The sequence below is a fragment of the Zonotrichia albicollis genome, chromosome 21 (genome assembly GCF_047830755.1).
Source record: "Zonotrichia albicollis isolate bZonAlb1 chromosome 21, bZonAlb1.hap1, whole genome shotgun sequence".
NCBI lineage: Eukaryota > Metazoa > Chordata > Aves > Passeriformes > Passerellidae > Zonotrichia > Zonotrichia albicollis.
In genome coordinates, this window is record NC_133839.1 from 1,108,048 (window position 1) to 1,129,087 (window position 21,040).

At 47.4% G+C, this 21,040-nt stretch overlaps 1 protein-coding gene across 2 annotated transcripts; it reads right to left on the reverse strand.

Annotated features, from left to right (window-relative positions):
• Positions 1-47: 47 nt before the first annotated feature.
• On the reverse strand, positions 48-20,317 carry UAP1L1 (UDP-N-acetylglucosamine pyrophosphorylase 1 like 1). Of its 2 annotated transcripts, none has more exons than XM_074556090.1 (9): positions 19,938-20,317; positions 12,979-13,183; positions 10,596-10,771; positions 9,428-9,600; positions 8,431-8,624; positions 7,455-7,595; positions 5,808-5,993; positions 4,971-5,037; positions 48-1,798 (listed from the first exon to the last, which is right to left on the reverse strand). In XM_074556090.1, the coding sequence occupies exons 1-9, from the start codon at positions 20,212-20,214 to the stop codon at positions 1,721-1,723; spliced, it is 1,497 nt and encodes a 498-aa protein (XP_074412191.1). In that variant the 5' UTR covers positions 20,215-20,317; the 3' UTR covers positions 48-1,720. The 2 variants fall into 2 exon arrangements, with proteins under 2 accessions (XP_074412191.1, XP_005491916.1); XM_005491859.4 differs by lacking the exon at positions 48-1,798 and adding an exon at positions 1,876-4,063 and having other exon boundaries at positions 19,938-20,316.
• Between the last annotated feature and the right edge of the window lie 723 nt (positions 20,318-21,040).

The window sequence follows — 21,040 nt, forward strand, 5'->3', positions numbered from 1 at the left end:
GCGGGCAGGAGGAGGTCTCAGCCTGCGCTGCCCACTTCGCCGAGCCGCCCCGAGGCCGCAGCCCTCGGCGTAGGTACGGCCCGAGCCCCCCACTACTTCACGGGTTCGGGCTTCAAGCCTGGGCAGGGGTGCTCGAGGCTGCTTTGATTTTTGCCCTTGCCTCTCGCTGTCCCGGCGCATCTCGCCGAACCCCCGCCCTGCCTGCGAGGACAGCAGCTGCTGGGGTGGGCAGTGAGGCAAAGGAGAGGCTGGGAATCCTCGCTGTTCTTCGGTGTCGTGAGACTACAACATAGAGACCAGTCACAGAATCATTGGCATGGAAGAACTTTAAATGAAGACATGCATGTGGTAGATAATAAGGAAAATTAACTCAGTAAATGGCTTGCAAGTCCCCATGGAACGGAGAGTGGGCCGCTGTGGTGAGGCGCAGCCCCGGCACATAGCACTGTGCCCGGACCCGTGCGGGAAAACCCCGAAGTGCTGCTGCCTCCGAGGGGACGGGAAATGCTGTCTGATGGCATTGTCACCTGCCGCGGAAACACCGAGACACAACAGTTTTCCAGCAGGCAGTACAGGAACACGGGCCTGAGAGCAGACAACTGGAATCTGTGAGAGGATGTGAGTGGGTGAAAAGCAACTTAACTAGTTGTGTAAATAGACCCTTCCATAAGACCTGGCACTGAATTTTAGTATGCAGTAGGAAGTACTCATCCCACATCATTCCTTCCTTCAGCTGCTCCTCCACAGCCCCTCAGCCCTGTGCCACTCCCTCTGCAATTAAAAATTTCCCTGCGGAGAAGGAGGGACATACTCAGCTGTAGTAGGGAAGAGCATCGTTTAGCGATGTACACCTTCAGAGCCATAGCATAGCAAATAATAACTTCAAGCGCAGGTTCATAATCCAAGAGGAAGACGGCAGCATTGAAGCAGCTGCTTTAAGACTGCAGCTCTAAGTGCTGGCAGTGAATTCACCTCCAGCTGTGCCTAAGTGGCAGGTTAGTGTCCATCATTTGAGCCTTTATATTTGGAATCCTCACAGTAATCCTCACAGAAATCTACCTCACAGTAGATTTCAAGAAAATTTGGTGTTTTCTGATCATTTAAGGATTAAGAGAAATAATCAATCAAAAATCCTGGTAGATACGAAGAGCACATAAACAAGCAGAAGAACAATTTAAGATGCCTAAAGCATGCATTCATTTTTAGAATTAGTTTTCCTATCACAGGAAACTACTGATTTGTGTAAACATATTTAAAAACATATTTAAATCCCCAGCAGCTTGCACACGGGTGTCAAGAGAGAAACGGGGAGAAAGAGGTAAGAAAGGAACATTTGCTTCTGACATTTGCTGGGTTCAGCCCTAAAGCCCCAAATGACAGCAGTCTACCATTTGTGAGGTATTTCTGCCTTTTCCTACTGATTGTGCTATAAATAGAGCCCTGTTTAAGAAGTGCCTCTCATTGGAAAGCAAAGTTAAAGTTGCATTGCAGCGAGTGCTCATTACCTACACACCAGCTGTGAGACTGACTCAGAACCATATTACTCAAATCTACTTGAAATAAGACAACCACCACCTGCAATTAAACTCCCTTCCCTCAATAAATTAAGACGAAAGCCTTGGAAAAAATATACAGCATTGGAGACAAGAACACAATATTCTATTTTCTGATAAAAAAATAGATCCCACAATGTCAACTACCTTCAGGAATCACCCTCTGCTCAATTCCATAGGCTCCTGTAATCCGAAGAGTGGGCACTGCAGTCTCCAGATGCACCAGCAGTGACACCATCCTGCAGCTGTAGTGACAACATTTACAGGACAGAGACAAAAAGCATGTCTTTTCTCACATACAAGAAACACATACAAACACATATAAATCACAGTAACATCTTTATTGTTAAAAATGCTTAGATGTCCAGAAGTTTCTGAAGTAGTACAGGTGTTCCCTTTGTTTCAGGTACTTTCTTTCATTTTATAATATGTACAAAGACTGTTACATAAGGACAGATTTTTTTTTGTTAAAGTTCTCTGGAAATTGTTTCTATGTTCCAGTTTAAAATGTGAAGAGTCATAGAAAATAAAAAACCCAAGAGACAAGACATTTAGCATTCTAATTTAACTTCTTGAAAACCATGTAAGCAGCTCTGTTCTCTAAGCAGCACGGAAACTGAAGCTTCAAAAGAGAAAGAACTTTAGAAAAAGCAAAAGAAATATTTTTTTATAGCACAGCACAGTATAAAACAAGCATGTGCTTGAATTTCTGAGCAATACAAATATACAACACAATTTGTTCTCAGAGATAAAACTTGACTGACAGGAACGGAATGTGTCACAGAAACACTGCAAAAAGACTACAGAATTGGGTGACCAGGACAAATGCTTCATTTATACTAAAAATGTGAATTACTGGCTGCACATGCCAACTGAGGTAATCAGAACCAGTCATTAGCTGGTCTGCATGTATGAAAGGATCATTACTCAAGTTCATGCAGAAACACTTTACAACCAAAAACTCTGATAATGACATTTAGATGCTTTCTTTGGAAAACTTGAGCATACTTGCAAACTGTATTTACTCTCAAAGTAATTTTCATGCTTCCCCATTCCCTTCTCTATTATTCTGAATAGAGCTTCACATCAGAAATTGCAGAAAGCCATGGAACTTAATTATGCTTAATGAAATAGCATAAGCAATTCCTCAGTAGAAGCTGATGCATGTAATAACATTTCAGATGAAATGTCTTTCTCGCTACCTTCCCTAACACCATGTTTAGGGGAAGAGTATGGAACACTTCTGATGCCAAGGCCAGCCACCAGAGAGTGCAGCTGACACATCCTCACCAAGGCTGAAACATACCGAGTCAGGTATGCTCAGCGCAGGTTCTGCATCAGATGGGCATGAGCTTTCTGGGGCAGTGTCCAAAAACTGAACATGAAGAATCACTGGTGGGTCAAGGGTCAGGGCTACCCTGAGACTCCTTGGCCAGGGCTGAGTTCGCATGCTACATGTGTTCTAACAATTAGTGTCCTTCATTAGCTGACACTTTACATTGTGGTTAGTAACATATCTAAAAGAAAGGCATCTATGCAATTACTTCCTAAGTGAAAGGGTGCTGGAAAATCACCTGGAGAAAAACTGTAGAAGCAGAGGCTGGTGTTTTACTGTGTACCCTGTTGATGCTGAGAGTCTTTTTTTTTTGTTTTGGTTAGGCATTAAATTCTACCACTGGGATTTGTTTCTTTTACTACTTTCAGGTACCCCAAGAGAACCTTGTCTGAGGGATATGGTATATATTAAACAGGAAATGGAAAGGAAAACTGTTATAGTCAGGAAGGGCAGAGGGTCATGAAAATATTCTTTTTTTTTTAATTAAAAAGTCACTACAACTGTAAGGAGCAATCAGTCTAAGGATGGCACCAGTGAGCCCAGATACAAAACTAGTCTGTTCTACTTTGTACTCCAAGCCTCAAGCAATGCTTAGGCACAGCAACATCCCTCCATACAGCAGACTCTATATGATCTGCTTAGAGGATGCAATTGCTGAATTGGATCTTCTAATCAGCACATGATTAGGAAAAAACTGACCACTGGAGATAAAACCTCAGTATCCAAAGTCCTTCCATATTTTTCAGGATGGGACCTTAGTTTGACTCCAACTGTGCACATGATTTAGAAACAAAACCAAACAAAAAAAAAAAAACCAACCACACCAATACAACCAAGACAACTAACAAGGCACTGAACAAACTGAATCTTCTTGAAGGCAAAGCTGATATATCAGGCCTTGACTGGCTCTTTTCTGTACTCATTTGCAACAGTAAATAAGAAATGTAGGACCTGTTTAGCACCCAGAAAGTGTTAATTCACAAAATCAATTTTTTATTATGCACTTCATAGTGCATTTTAGTACTGTCGGTTCTTCAAATGGATCTGACAAACATGGATCTGATTTGAGAAGGAAAGGCTTCCCACTTCAAGAATTTTCCAGCATTTCCATTTTTTTTTCATCGAGTACAAAGGGAGAAGGGAATTCTTTGTTCTTCATGTACACCTCCAGACCCTGAGAAGGTGTGAGAACAGTATTGTTAGGCTGTAAATGCACTATTTTAACTCCTCAAGTGGCAGACAAAGGTCAGGGACAAGGCAAGAGTTACAGTTTCCCCAGTGACAGAAAGTGTTTCTGGGGTTCAAGAAGCAGAGGTGCTGAGGAACCGTAAAAGCTGATGTCAGAAAAAAACTTCTTGGGAGAACAATGTGGGAAGGTGTGTCCTTAACTGACATTAGAATAATCCTGGCAAAGAAAAGTCTAATTTCCGTGTTTTCACTTTGTTCTGACAGCCTGTTGATTGCAATGAGTTTGTCACCTGCACGTATTGAGGAATACACCTACTGCAGGTAGCTGGCTTGCAAGTTAACACATGGGGAAACCTAGCAAACAATGCCCACACATTCTCCTGCAATCTACTATTTCTCACCCTGTCCATCCAATAGGGAAGCTCCTATTCTTGTTATTAAATGGAAGGAAGTTTCTCAGGATCAATTATTTTCAGAGGGACAAACTTGAGAAATGGCTTCCCTAAAGCCAACATACATATCATATTTCTCAGTCAGGATTCACTTACTGTGGGATATGAGCACAAATAAGCATAGAACCTATGGTTTTCCAAATTTGAATATTCTGCACTTATTAAGATCTCAAAGTGCTCGCAAACCTTAATGAAACTGCAGCCTTGTTTTGCAACCTGTTGCAAATCTCATTTTACAGATAGCTAAAACTGAGAGTGAACAAACTGCTGAAGAGTAAATCATAATGGAACTACATAAGGGTAACACAGAGCCCAAGTCCCTGTTTCCTTGATCTTACCATTTCTCGTCAAGCCCAGGCTAAAGAAACCACCTGTTTGGAAGGAAGTCAGATGCATACCTGCACACTCTTAAAAATGCCTCCAATAGATAGCTATTCTCACCTCTCCAAAGTAAGACACTAATGGAGAAATCTCACACACAGCCGGAGGATCTTCAGTTCCTGAGAGACTAAAGAAGAGAACACAGGATTAACGTCCTGCCATGGTTAAAAAACAGTGCTGCTTCTTCAAAGTTTATCCAGAATAGGATATCCAGAAGGGTAAGACATTTGTTAAAGTCACATGCACCAGACATTGTGTGAAAACAAAGTGTGAAAATAAAAAGGAATTAACAGGTCCCAAATGTTACTCAGCAAAACCAAAACGCCCCTTTTATAGAGATACTTTTCAAGTAAAATCAACAACTTGTGGGTCTATTGAACTATGAGTTGATGAAGTAATGGCTCCACAGAGTAAAAGCAGCTTTCCATTACACCTGATGCAGGAAGGTATCTGAACTGGTAATCACTCTGACAACCAATCCTTAAGACCACCTGAGAATCCTGTCGGGGACACAGTCAAAAAAGCTGTCGGGGCCTACAAATTAAAATTCCTTGCATTGCTAATTCCAGAGTGATGGAAAAGACTGCCATTGTCTAACAAGGTGCTATAGGAAGGGCCAACTCATAACCCCAAGAACAGGGATCTGCCAGAGAGAATGCTCAGAGCCCCAAGCGCTAACTACCTGGAGCACCCACAGGTGTGGTGCTCATAAGAGGAGCAGGAAGTGTAGATATCAACCTGCATATCCAGAGAGGACCTGCTGAACAAAAATCACACTAAACCACCCTGTGATTACACTAATGCTCGATTTTGGAGAACCCAGCATGTGCCATTGGCCAGCTGGCATGGCTGAGCTCTTCCATGAGAGAAGAGGCAGAGAAGGTCACAGATTTATACCTGAGTTTTTCTGGTATCCTGCAACCATTTTCATCCACAAATCTGGCTCCAGCCTTGAGAGCCCAGCGGTAATGCTGGGCCAGGAGGGCTTGCCGAGCGGTGGTAGGAGTATCTTTGTCAGCTGTGTCTGCATTTTTTAGTGGTGAGAATTCCTCTTCTCTCAGAACTTCAAATGCCACAAAATTCCTACCAGCAAAGGGAAGAAAACAATGATCATGAAAACCAGAGCTAGTCATCAGCCCCTCTAATGCAACAATAACATTGATGGGAAAAGGCTCATATATATTTTTGGGAGAAGCACTGTACGCAGCCTGAGGCAGTCAAGCCAAGGGAAGCCCACTACCATTCTGAAGACCCAAGGAGTACCAGGGCTGTAGAATGGAAAAAAACAAGAAGCCTTCTCTCTTTGGGAACTTAACAGCAGCCTCCCAACCTACCAGAGCTGTGCTCAGGGGAGAGAAAAAGCAACAGTTCAGCAGAGATGCCACAGAAAAATTTTTAGGCAGTGGGGGGTTCTTGGACAAGACAGCTCAGAACACAGCAGGACAGAGAGCACAGCACCATCCAGAGCTTGGGCAGAGCGTGAGCAGTGCACTCACTGCAGAGCACTCCACCATGCCCCAAGAAATACCCCCTGCTTGGGAGTCTGTAGGTAAGGACCAACTAAGGACACCAGTTCCTAGGGACAAACAAGCAACAAGGGAGGCCTCACAGGTGATTGTGAAGCACAGCTGCCAAGGTGGTTTTGAGCTGTTAAAAAACCACAAGGAACCACTGCTTGCAAATGAGTTCTGTCACGGCTCAGAACTCAGCAGCGTTCCCATCACCCTGGGTTGTGGTTTTGTCTTTAGTTTGATATTACTTTATTTAACACATGTTAGGAAACAGATACTGGTTCAAACCTTGAGCTCTCTATTCTAAAGGAAATAATATAAAAAGAGAAATAGTATCCCCAATCAAAGATAATTCAGTTTGCCTGAGGTCCCTCTTTGGCATTCATTAAAGCCTAAAACAGAATCTTCACTGCTGAATTTGAGACCTTGGAAAAACAGATTTTATAAAAACACTTATGCTTAATTGCTAAAATCCTATATTCCCTAGACACAAGTATCCCTTACTAGGTATGTCACAGCACTCCCAGCTATGTTGCAGAATTTGGAAAGTGAACACTGACAGTTCCACTTGGCCCCACGGTGCTTAAGTAAACAGTTTTCCAAGCACAAAGGGTACAAGCTGAGCCCTGGCTTAACAGCACCCAAAAATGTAACCAGATCTGCAGTTGTCCAGGAAGCCACAATGCTGAAAGACCCAATTTTTGCAAGTCTGAATACTGCAATATGTGCTCCATTGGCTTTGCACTCAATTTCCTTTTATTTTTCCCAGGCTGGCAGAGGCCAGGGCAGCCAACACATCCTCAGGAGGATGACCAGTCTGGGAGCAGGGTTGGTGCAAGCACTGAGTGCCTTGTGAGCTCCCCTTAGAGCCCGCAGTGTTACTGTTGGATTGAAGCTGGGTGTAGATCCAACAACCTTCCTAACAAGCCACCCACAAACCACGTGCTCCCTGGGATGGCTTGTTTCAACCTACAGTCATTCAAACAAACACTGAGAAGGGGAGGAGAAAAGTAAAATTATGTCTGTCACTAACTTAGAGAACTGGAACACATCAAACACAAACTTCTCCAGCTTTATCCCGTTCGGTTTTAGTGGTTTTACCAGATTTCCCTCCTTGTCAATGTAGGGCACCTTCTTTATAGCTACATGATGCTTCAGCTGTGACTCCCATTTCCTGCAAAAGGAGAAGAAACCAACCATTTTATTTAGTTCAAGACCACTTAGGAAAAAAAGCAATACACTTGAGGGAAGCAAATGGCTCATTATTGCTCTGGGTCAACTCTCAACTGTTTGTGGGTGTTGCTCCCTCCCAAGTGATGAAAGTCACATCCAGGAAACACTTCCCTAAGCAGAGCAGCCTGGCCATGGGCTCTCTCTGTACCACTGGGACACGACAGTCAGAGGAGAGGGAGAAGTATGCATCAAGCTGAAATTGCAGGCTGAGGTTACAAAAAAAAAAAGAGGCAACCCAAATTGTTACCTGATTGGGCTGAAAATGGAGCAGGGCAGATTCCTCACCCAAAGGTGGTTCAAGCTCTTCAGGAAGGTTGTACAGCTGCTCACTGAATGTCCAGCATCACATCCCCATTCCCCACACCAAGGTACAGAGTCCACCCGCAACCTCACCCTCTCCCACAAACTCTGTTGTCCCAAGCATTGGCAGGGCTGACATTCCCTGTAGAAATCCATGGTATGAGGCTGCACCACTGACCACACTGCAGCCTGCACAGCTGCTCACCCTTGAAGGCCCAGGAAGATTGTGCACTGGTATATCTCAATTGATTTAGTTACAGTGAACCTGGGAACCTCTTCCTTGGGTAGGGCCTGGAGAGTATGCTGGGGCTGTCAGAAAGGGGATTCCGGTGTTTGGAACTGTTTGGAAGAGATAGGAGGTGAAAGGCAACATAGGTAATAACTGTAACTAAAATTCCAGAGTGCAAAACAGGAACACCCAGTCTTAGAGGTATTTCTGGGCAGCACAGCTACCTAGAAGGTCTGCTGGGACTTACTGGGCCACTGTTTCCAGGAACTCAACAGTGAAGAAGTGGTTACAGATGTTGCCAGCACTGAACACCAGTCCCCCCTCAGGGCGCTGCTGCTGTGCAGTCTCCGGGCTGATCTCGCTGTACTCCACCACCTGGTACACGCCATCCACACAGCACACCACCCCAACAGGCTCTGTGGGGTAGGCCTTCTCCACCACCTGCAACCACAGGACACAGATTTATAACAAAGAGGAAGAAAATCCCAGGACTATTCCAACTCCCAAGTACAAACAATCCCATGGGACCGTTGCCTGCTGATCCTCCAGCACCTCAGGGCTGTGTAAGGGGCACAGAGTAGTCTGGAGGCACATTTTGCCCAACAATTCAACATAAACACCAGTACTCAACCACTTAATTTGACAGTTTCTCAGAAGACAGATAAAAGCAATCTGCATAGTGGGGGGCACTTTTCTTATCCAGGACCAGGATCTGGCATTAAAAGCAAGCTGTTTGCAGCTATAAGCCTTCAACTTCCCATTTGCCTGAACAGAGCTAATGACCCAGGTAACATAAATTTCTCTTCAGACACGTGTTGCTTTAGGTTAACAAAATCCAGGCTGTTAAGGCTTTCCCCATCTTCCACAGCAGAGCGCAAGAAATGCCTCCATTAGACTTAAAGGTGCATTTATAACACACAACCCAGTCCAACATGGCTTCTAGACAGCCCAAGTGCCTTTGTAGCAAGGACTGGGCATAGGTGCAAAGCAATTCCAGTGTGCAGTTTCCTGTGCAGATATACTTCCTGCTCTACCTGAGGTTTATTTTCCACAGTACTCTGGGAAGAACAGAGGACACCCACCGGTAGGAATGTGAAATGCAGTGCAGGCAGCAAGGAACTCTAAACCTGCTCAGAGTGAGCTGCTGATGGGCAAAGGGTAAGCTCCCTGCAACCAGCAGCTTCCAAGTGTCATCAGACCCAAACTCCCTGTGGTAAACCAGCCGAGTGCTAGCACTGCTTCACCTTTGCACCGCAGTCTGCCCCTTTGGAAATACAGAAACCTATGAAGACTGGATCTGCCATTTTCACGAGGATGTTGTCCACGCAATATACATGGACATACTGGATTCCACGCTGCTTCATATCATCCAAGATCTTATTATCCATCAAAGCACGATATAAGCCACCATTGCCATCTATAATGCAAGAGAAAAGAGAAAGTCTTGGCTCATTTGTAACTTTGGGGTGGGTTTTTTCCAGCTAACAGAGCAAAAGCAGAAAGTACTACACAAACTTTCTTGAATGGAAGAATACGGAATGCTTTCTAGCCAAGAGTCAATGGTAACAGGTTTTATTTCCAGTTCTGCCACACAGTTCAGGGGAGCATGTTCTTCTTTTCACCCCAGTTCTCTCACTTGAAGAGTGGGATCACAGGGACCAGCCTCACTGAGCAGCATTATGAGACTTTATGAAGGTTACTAAGATCCTCAGAGGGAGACTACTAAATGGCAAATCTATGCAGAGGGTGGGAAAATTCTTTTACACTTCTCCTCCAGTACGGGGCAAAAGCATATTTATTCTCTTTCTTGGAGAAAGACTAAAACAAATCTTATTCTCTGTTTATCTTCCTCCCCCCAACTTCTCAATGCCTTTTCAAAGGCTTGAACTGCAGCTGTACAAAAGACATGTGCATGTTTATCACAGATCACCCATTTACAGTCCCAGCTGGGCTGCCCTCACCAAGTCTCTTACCATGTCTAGGTTAAAAGAACATTACAAGGTGAGACATTGCTGTCATTTTGAAAAGAGTTCATCTTCTTGCTGCTTTTTTGCCTATTTCCAGCTATCAGCCTTGAGCTCCTGACCTTCACCACAGGAGCACTCCAGAGATCTCACAGAGAGCTCTGCTAATGCACCTTTCTCCTACCCCGCAGCCACAGCACTTTTAATCCTGCCAACACTCCCAGACTTGGATAAAAAACCATGTGCTGTGGTCAAATGTCCAGCCAGAACTAAACAGATGTATGCTCCTGATTACCAGCCTGAAACATTAGAGAACCTTTCCACATTAACTGGAAGCATTAGCCCTGACCCCCACAGCCTACTCTGTGTGCCCGGGCAGGCTGAGGGCCCATAGCAACTACCAACACATACGACAGTACCGCAGTATGGAAGAGCAAACAACAGGTACCTGGAGCCATAGCAATTTTCCCCTTCTCCTCCAAGATAGCCTTCCCATCAAAGGTGACAGCAGGCAGCATCCTCTGTTCAAACATGACAACATTGCATCTGTCCAAGTTGAAGTAGTTGTGTTGTACAAAAAACTCTTCTGTTGGCCCCAGTGTGAACTCACTTGTCATGATGTACCTAGGCAGGAACAGGGACTTGGCAATGAGAAAGAACAATACAAGCAAAAGGCAAAACTACAAACTCAAGAAAAAAGAGAGGAATCCCAGGACTGTAAAATGAGAGACACGGCAGCATCCTGTGGTGAGCAACTGCACACGAGAGCTCTCCTCCAGAACTCATCCTGCAGTAAGGCTGCATGGGGTCCTATGCTCTTATCAGGGCATGATTCTACCCTGGCCTAGCTCCAGCCAGGACAGAAGAGCCTTGCCCTAAATGTGAACAACATCTGGATACCTGGATGAGCTGGAAAACAAGACAAAGGGCAGAAAATACCCTCATTCACTCTAGATTCAAACTGATGTTAAATGTCTATAGAAACTCTGGCCAATTCATTCTGCCAGCACCTCTTCAGTGCCAAGGCAAACAGCAGTATTTCCATATGTTGGCTGCATGGTTTGTTCTTGTTGTAAGTATTTCTATTTCCTCCTTTCCTTTCAGCTCCACATTGCTTCTGTCTCTTCCTCCACTACTGTCTAAAAACCACCTTCATCATCTACCTGTCAAACTCTTCAACAACTATCGGCATAGGAATACAGAGTCCTCTGTGAGCAGCAGGAGAAAACAACATAGAAGAGCCTGGACCTCAATTCCCCATCCCCAATTTACATCTCTGTAGCACACCATAGCCTGGGCCCAAGTATACTGGAGCAGCAAAATTCTCAAACTGCCTCCTCACCCCCAGGAGGGGAACTGGAAACAGATGAGGCATCTTGCAAATAATCCATCCTGGCTTCCAGCAGCACCAGGAATGATGCATTTGCAATTCAGGTCCTGTATACAAGGTCCTGTATACAAGAAGCACAATATGGACTCACCTTCCACGAGGAAACAATGTATGAATCAAATTTGGCCTCCAATTTGTAAAACAATGTGGCACCCTGAAGCCCTCAGACACCTACTCTTTCACTGCCAAAACCCTGCCTCAGACCAGACACTGATTCCAAAAGGGTATTTCTACATAGTCCTCATGGTCTAACAGAGAGCATTTAGCAGAAATTTCCAGACACATCTGCAGTGCCTCTGCTTCCTCACTCACCACACCCTATAGGGAATTCACATTTTTACTCTGCCCAGACTTCGTTTCTTTTGAATGCCAGGAGCAGCCAGCAGAATGGGCAACTGTAAACAGCGACAGCAGGAGGTGGCCTGAACACAAAGCAAGAGGTTTTTGCATAATTATGGACAAGGGCAGGAAGAAGGGCTTGGAAGGCAAGCTCTAGGTTGTCCTCCATGCAAGAACCTGAGAAAGCACTGAAAAGTACTGTTTACAGTGTTGCCAGTAGCTGCTTGCAAAGCCAGCAAGGTACAGCAGTTAGTGTTGTGGTCAGTGATACAAAGGCAGCACTCAATCCCTCAGGTCTGCAGACATGGACCTGCCACCTCCCATCCCTCTGCACCCTCCTGCAGCCTCTGCCATCACAAATCCTGCCAACAAAAGGCTCCTCTCAACCTATCTCTGTACAGCACTGTCCTGGGGTGACGTTATGATGCTTGTATCCCCATTCATCTGTTCTGTGCCTTTAAGACCGGCTCTGAAGAGTGGAAGTTTTGTTTGGGTTTCTCTTATCAGGGACACAGAGACGAGCAGTACATAGGGCTGTTTTTCACTTTTTGCTTTCAGCTTGCTGCTTTGCTTGCTCTCTTTTCTGCTCTCACTTCTGCTCTGCTTTGGCCTCTGCTTATTAGCTAGTTCTAGCTAAACAGTCCACATCCCTTCCTGGACTGTTTCTCCTCTCCTGTTTCTGTGACCATCTCGAACCTGCTCCGGACTGGGGCCCGGGAACACCGAAGGTTCGGCTGCAGCAGCTGCCCCAGCGCCGGAGGGATTGAGAACAGAGCAACCACCCCCCCCGAAAGAGACTTTCTGATTTTGCCATCTTTCTCAAAGCGGTGTCATCGGGTATTGTTCATTTTGTGTGCTGGGGGGCTGCTGTGCCTGAAATAAACAGGTTCTTTCCACCTCTCTCCAAGGAATTTTTTCCCGAACCGGTTGGGGGGAGGGGCTGTGTGGGTTTTGCTTTCTGGAGGGGCCGTCCTTTGCAGATTCTTTAACAAATTTGCCCTAAACCAGGACAAGCACCCAGCTCAGGGCGTCTTCAAGACAACACGGGCAAGACTGGAATGCAAAGAGCCCTGCACAGCAGATCTGGCTTTAGGTCACCTACCAGGGAATGACACACTTGCAGTGGTGTCTCTTGCCAGCAAGCTGCTCCACTTTGCGGATTCTTTCTGCTTGGATCTGATACAAGTTCTTGCCACTGGGCAACCCCACATTGTACATGCCCTTGGGATAGCTGACTCCCAGGCGGGTTCCTTGTCCTCCAGCCAGAAGTAGCACTGCTACCTTGTTCTGTGAAATCTGATGTAAACCTGTAGAAAAAGAAGCCCAAGGGAATATAAGAACCTCCAAAGCAATCAACATCCTACATTCTTCTCCTGAGCGTTTTTGCAGAGCTCAGGCAACAGCCAGAAGATGCCACTTCAGTGTTGGCAGCTCAGAGAGAAATATGCCACTGCATGCACAGGAGAAAATTCCTTTCAATTCCTGGATGCAGCAGTTTCTTTACCTAAAGCAGCAACTGGTGCAAAAACAGACAATAGCCATGAGCTGCAGCTTCAGAGATTCAAATTAGGACACAAAATCTTTACTAGGGAGGTAGTGCAGCACTAGAAGACATTCAGAGAGGAAGGAATGTCCCCTAAGGTTTTCAAGGCTTACTTCAGTAAAGCTGTAGCTGACCTGCCCTGAGGCTGTTTACAGTTTTGTTTCAAACGGGGGTTGGACTAGAGACCTCCAGAGGTCCCTTATCATTCCTATATCCCAAAGAAGCAGAGTCTCATAATCTTAAAGCAGGAGGATTTCTGGAATCTGCCTTAATCAATTATCTGTACCTGTGCTCCAGCTTCAATAGAAGCTGAACACAGCTGCAGTCAGGGCTGGTAATACAGCCAAGCCTGCACGAGCTACAAAATCCACAATCTAATTGAAACCAGTGTCAGTGCTCCTGACAAATCAGGGAAGTCCAAAACCTGGGAAAGAACCAGAGCACATAATAAACACTCTCCAGCTCTGGTCCCTGCCTTCTCCAAAGTCAACATCACAATAACGACTGACAACTGTGAGAAAGATTTTTCATTAGGGAACACTTTTGAGTTTCTCTGGGAATGCAAGGAACATTAGGCTTGCCATGTCAGAAGCCACAGTTCTGCTGCAGGTAGCTATCAGGGCCTTCCACCATCACACAGCACTGAACTGCCACTGCTCCTGCAGCTAAGGACAGCCTGTGGGGCACCCCAGCCTTCAGGAAACACCTCACATTAACCACAGCTGAGGCTAAAATATTCCTGATTTGGACTGAAATATATGGGGACCAAAAAAATTAAATTAGAAAAGAACAGGATTGGGTTTATGCTAATCTTTAAATAATTGGCTGTTTAAATGCACAATAGAGCAAAAATGGTGCTTCTTGAAGACCACATGCTGTTTCAATAACCTGGCTCAATTTTAATTCTGTTCAAAACTGCAGCTTCCAGCAAATTTTCTCAGCAAAGACTTAAGTTGTCCATGACATTACAGTAACACCATTCCCCTTCCCATGCTTACAAGTTTCAGTCTTACCACAGCAGTAACACAAGACTTTCTCCCTAAACACACCCCTTCCAAAAAGACTAATGGTGTCCTGGCACACAGGGGGCCACTTCCACAGCCAAGGTTCTGCTGTAGAGTAACCTCTGGGGTCACAGGGCCACAGGAGTGAGAGCTGGAAGCCACCTCTGGAGATCTTCAATCCTCCAAGTGGGATTAGGAGAGCTCCCTAAGAAGAAACCTGTGTGTGGAAATCTTGGGATTTCTAAGTTTCAGGAGGTCCTTGGACAGCAGAGGAAGCTTGAATAGGTTTCAACTGGTAATGTAAAAGACATGGGAGGATCTGGGTGAGCTGCAGGGTGATGCAAATAAGACATCCAGGATTTCTCAAGAAACCACAAGCAATAAATGACTCCTTTGTGCTTCCACTGAGCTGCCCATGACACTCAAAGTACAGAGCAGAGGGTCTCAGCTATTACTTACAAGTACTTGTCCCAGTCCCATCACATAGTTTTCCTGAACACTCAGCTGTTTGCCAGTGCAGGCCATCACTGCAGGAGAAGGGAAAGAGCTGAATGGAGAGGCACCAGAGCATGACTCCAAATCAGCTTATGCCCTGGCTTGGGTGGTGGCTGTTTCCCTACTGGGATCCTGCACAGAAATAATTTATGGAGGGGAAAAAAATCCTAAAAAAGTTGCCCTGTGGGACACTTCCAAACTGTTCTGCCTTATCCCTGGAAATACTCAATGCCTGGTTGGACAAGGCCCTGAGCAATCTCATAGAGTGGGTGGCATCCACACCCATGGCTGGAGAGTTAGAACAAGATAATCTTGTCCTTAACATCCCTTCCAACCCAAACCATTCCATGATTCTGTGAAATGGGCAATTAAAACATTTTTTAAGAATTCCTTTTCTTTAAAATAATCTAGACCTGAAACTTGAGCTAAAGTATTTCACCGCAATTTAAACCAAAGCTGCTTGAGGTCTGAGCTCAGCATTTGCTGCTCTCAGTTGCTGCAGCATGAGGGATGCTGCTTTGGAATGCAATTGAAATTCATCCACCAGTGGAACAAGTCAGGCACTTGCCCTGCTGCATCTTCCCCCTGCACTGCCAGCCTCACACCAACACACACACTCACATTCTGATGCAACAGACCACATCTCACAGATCCCAAATAAGACGTTTCTGCAGAGCAACAGATTGTGACCAAGAGCACTATTTACATGAATGACGCTCTGAAGTCAACACTGTATTGGGAAAGCCAAGGAGGTCTCCACTCTGCTCCACAGTATCAAGGAGCTACAATTCTCAGCCACAGCTCACAGGTGCCACAGCTGGCGTCACCCCAATGAAATACCCCACAGGAGATAGCAAGTTCTCTGAAGTTTGACAAGGGGACAGGATTCTGCTCAAGGAGGAGTTGCCATCTCACACCCATCTCCTGGAGGGGCCTCTCACTGCAGGGACTGAAACCTCAACCTCAGGGGGATAAACTCAAGCCCAAAGTAGTATCACTGATAACATCAATGATGTCACTTTTTTTACAGTCCCGCAGACTGACAGGACCATATTCCAGGAGGGTTCACCAGGGTGCACAAGAACAACCCAGACAGAAGAGTGCATCCCATAATTTACGGCATTCTCAGTATTTATGATACAACCCTACAACTCAGACAGCTTTTCCAAGTTCTGATCTTAGGTCGCCACGAAAACAAATAACACCGAAAATTTGGGTAAGTAGCTCTGCTCTGACTTCCCAACTGTAAAATTACCAACATTCACAACTAAAGTTCCTAAGAACTGACTCATCTGGCTGCAATGGAAAGATCTATCCCCTTTAAAAAAATCCACCTTATTTTCTGCAGCATATGAAACACACACAGCTCAGCTAAAGAGAAAATGCTAAGATACCCACCAATGCTGCAGTTAGTCCTACTCTGCAGAAAAAGTAAAAAGTAAAAAAACAAAAATAGATTTTGTAGGAGGAACAGATTGGTCTTGCAAGAACAGACTGAATTTTCTTACTGAACAGGCACATCAGTCCTATTACAACAGCAGTAAGAGAAAAAGACTCCCAACTTTTCAATTCTGTAAAGCAGTCAGATAACCAGAATGGCTCATCAAACTCTCTGATGAGATGGGGTACACCTCAGCCCATGGCCATGACTTAGATTTCATTAATAAAACACTGACTGAATGAAAAAGTGTTGTGTTTATGTTTGATTTATACCATCATTCCTGGGGCTGCCCAGAAAATGTGATTGTTAAATGTCAGTGTTTAAGATCTGAAAGCAAATCTGACCAGGCAGTTTTTTTGTCTGAGACACAAAGCAACAGTATTAGTTTTTTAACTATTAAAAATATCTCAGGTGTTCCCAAAGCAAGTTTTCAATTGTCTGGTTCTTATCCATAATTTTTTATCATAGAAAAAGGGGGAGGGGGAAGGAGGAGATATCATTTCAGCTGTTCAGTCTTTGGAGATGCAATGCAGGTGGCAGCTGTAGGGAGCTCAGACACCCACAGACAGAGCACAGAGCATCTCAGCTCAGTGTGATGATGACCCCACAGCCACAGGCTGTACCAGCCATGCAGTCTCAGGGACACTGGACAGCAGGTTGGGAAGGCTCATCTGCTCCCAGCCTGCTCAACATACCACAAACAAAGGCCTTTCAGAGCTGCATCCCCTCAGAGATCCAAGATCCTGCAAAGCCTGTGCCCATGGTGCTGGTTCCACTGGGAAATGCCATGCAGGAATGCTGCCACATCTGCAGGGACACACAGCAATGCCCGGGTTCAGTGAAACAGTCTTTTGTCCTGATTGCCCAGTTCCAGGAAATAAAATCCCTCTTCAGCCTTAAACCAGATCATGAAAACAAACCAAATGAAACAGAACATCTGTGTGTAGGCCTTCTGGTAAAAATTCAGGCTGCCTGCAGGGCTGAGGTTGCCTGGAGCCATCAGACTTTAGGGCCAGATGATTTGGGCACAGCAGCAGGATCCCAAACATATTAGACCTGGGCTGCTGCAGACAGTACTGGCAACCAGCAAGGCCAGTCCACACAGGTAGCCTGGCCTTCCTTTCCTTTCCATGCTGCAGTCAATGACACAAGGCAGACACACCAGCTCCTCACTTGCCTACCTGGCTGGGGGACGAGTGACAAGTTTGATAAAGCTGTTAGTTTAACTGTGGAGCCCTGACCCAGCCCCATCTGCCTCTAGGGCTCTAAGGGTCCCTTCCTCCTCACTGTGACACGCTCAAATAGCTGTGTCAAGATGGACTTGGGGGTGTGGGTGGATGAGAAGCTCAACATGCCCTGACCAAGTGCACTAACATCCAGAAAGTCCCTGTGCCCTGGGCTGATACCACAAGGGGCAGCAAGTGAGAAAGGGGAATTTTCTGCCCTGCTCAGGTGAGACCACACCTGCAGTGCTGCCTTCAGCTCTGAGGTTGTCAGCATGAGAAGGACATAGAATTGCTGGTGCAAGTCCAGAGGAGGCCATGGAGCTGGGGGCATTTACCTGGAGACGAGAAAGATCCTGGGAGAGCTCAGATCCCCTTCCAGGGCCTAAAGGAGCTCCAGGAGAGCAGGAGAGGAACTGGGGACAAGGGATGGAGGGACAGGATACAGGGAATGGCCCCCACTGCCAGTGGGCAGGGATAGATGCAATATGGGGAAGAAATTGTTCCCTGTGGGCGTGGGCAGGCCCTGGCACGCGTTATACAGAGAAGCTGTGGCTGACCCAGGATCCCAGGAAGTTTCCAAGGCCAGGCTGGACAGGGCGTGGAGCAACCTGGAACAGTGGAAGGGAACCCTGTCCATGGCAAGGGGTAGAATGAGATGGTCCTTAAGGTGCCTTCCAACCTAAACCATTCTGGGATTCTATGATTCACTGTACCAGCTTATGTTCCCTCCATCACCACTCAGCCCCATGAGTGGAGTCTGACACAGCAGAAAAGCTTCTCTGCCCTGTGACCCTGATGCTTCTATTTCTGTTTCTGCTTGGAAAATTTGACTCCCCTGCCCACACATCCTCACCTCTTTACTGGCAACGCAGGGCCAAGGCTGCGCAACCACTTGTCAAAAATCAGGCAAGTATCTCTACAACCCAGGTGGGTCTTCCTGGCTTTCTTTTTATTATTAAATTTGTTTTTTAATGGTGCTGTTATGTTTTATAAAGAAAGATCCAAGACACATATGAGCCCTTATAAATAAATAAGAGTGTGCACTTAGAAAAAAGCACAGGACAGCCATGTAAGACTTACATGCTGTGGGAAGGGCACATCCAGCCACCATCTCCCCCATTACCCCTAGCTTTCACATACCTGCATCTACCAGGCTCCAAAAATCATGGATTATGGACTTTCCTGGGCTTCTCCCAGATCCCATCAGCCTCCTGCTGCACATGACACAGCAAGGATGGGGATCAGCACCTGAGACCGGCCTTTGCACCTTTTGGTGGGCTGGGAGCTCATCCTCCAGGCAGCTACCCAGCTAAGCAGCAATGAAACCTCCCAGGCTCCCACCCTCCCCAGGGACTCATAGTCATAGAATGGTTTGGGTTGCAGGGGACCTTAAAGACCATCTCATTCCACCCCCTGCCACAAGCAGAAACAACTTCCACTACCCCAAGTTGCTCCAAGCCCCATCCAACCTGGCCTGAACACTTTCAGGGATCCAGAGGCAGCCACAGCTTCTCTGGGCAACCTGTGGCAAGGCCTCACCACTCACAGGAAACAATTTCTTCCTACTATCTAATCTAACCCTCTGTCAAGTGTGAAACCATTACCCCTTGCTCTGTCACTCCAAGTCCTTGTCCAAAGTTCCTCTCAAGCTCTCTTGGAGCCCCTTTAAATCCTCTAGTATTACATTTTTTCATGACAGATACTGTAAAACAACCCCATGTCCTCTAAAGAGTATTGTGGCGTGTCCACTTGCTTTTTGAACAGTTCCAAGGATGGTGACTCCACAACTGCCCTGGGCAGCCTATGCCAATGCCCGATCACCCTTTCAGTGAAGAAATTTTCCTCAATATTCAACCTGAATCTCCTCTAACGCAACTTGAGGCTCTTTCCTTTTATTCCGTTGCTTGTTCTGTGAGAGGAAAGACTCAGTCCCAGCTAGCTATCACTGCTTGTCACAGAATTGTAGAGATCTTCTGATCCGGCCCGGCACGGCCGCGGAGCCTCGGCCGCTGCATTTCATAACGCAGAGTGAAAACTCGGTGTCTCAACCAAAGTTCCCCGGGCCGAGGACACCGGCTGCCGGGGCTAAGGGCCGGGGTGTAGCCGTGAACCTGCTCTCTTCCTCCTTGCCCGACCCGCCGTCCCTGCGGCTCCCACCCGCGGTGCCGGGGATGGACTGCCCAGCGCCCCGCGGTGCCGCCGCAAGGGGCGGCTCCTGCCCCGGGGCCCGGCCGGGGGCAGCCCCTGTCCCGCACCGCTGGGGCTCGGCGGGACGCGGCTGGTCCAGAACCCCCGCGCCGGACCCCGGCAGCCCCAGAACGGAAGGGACAGGCGGCCTCGCGCCCCTCTCACCTTCCGCCTCCCAGCGCTGCAGCGCGGCGGGGCCGCTGCGGCGGGCGCTGCCCAGCAGCTCGGGAGGGAGCGGCTCCATCCGGCCGTCCAGGCGCTCGTGCGGGCCGCGCTGGCGGGCCCCGGCCGCCGCCGCTTGCCGGCAGTGCTCGCCCAGCCCCGGCGGCAGTGCCGCCAGCAGCGCTCCGCGCTGCGCCGTGTCCAGCTCGGCCCAGAACCGCAGCAGATGGGCCTGTCCGCACCGCTCCAGCTGCGTCCGCACCTCCTCGGGAGGGTCCATGGCGTGGGGAGCCCGCGATGAGCGGCGCGGGACGCGGCAGCACCGGGCCGGGGCGGAGCCAGAGGTGCCGTCCCGCCCCCGGAGCCCCGCCCCGCCGCTCGCGGGTCACGCGGTCCCGGAGTGGCGGCGCCTTCTCGCTCTGAGGGGGCGGGAGGCGCTTGTGGGCTCGCCCCAATCCCGGCCCCGCCGGAGCTGCGTCCAGTGCAGCGCTTCCCCCATGGAATCACAGAATAGTCTGAGTTGGAAGGGGCTCTCAGGGATCATCGAGTCCAACTCCTGGCCCTGCCCAGCACCATCCCCAAGGTCACACCGTGTGCCTGGGAGTGTTGTCCAGACACTCCTTGAGCTCTGTCAGCTTAGTGGTGTGATCAATTTCCTGGGGAGCCTGCTCTGGTGCACAAACACCGTCTGGGAAAGAACCTTTTTCCAATATCCAAACGGAACCTCCCCTGACACAACTTAAGGCCATTCCCTCAGATCCTGTCCCTGGTCACTACATAGAAGCGATCAATGTCTGTCCGTTCTCTTCTCCTCAGGAGGAGGTTGAAGACTGACAGTGTGACCATCAGTCTCTTTTCTCCAGGCTGAACAGACCAAGTCTCAGCCACTTCTCATACAGCTTCTCCTCGAGGCCCTTCACCATCTTCGTTGCCCTCCTTTGGAAACTCTCTAATGGCCTAATGTCTTTCTTACTTTGTGGTGCCCAAAACTGCCATCAGGGCTCGAGGCGAGGCCACCCCAGCCCAGAGCAGAGTGGGACAATCCCCTCCCTTGACCAGCACATGATGCCCCCAGGACACAAATGTCCCTCCTGGCTCCAGGGCTC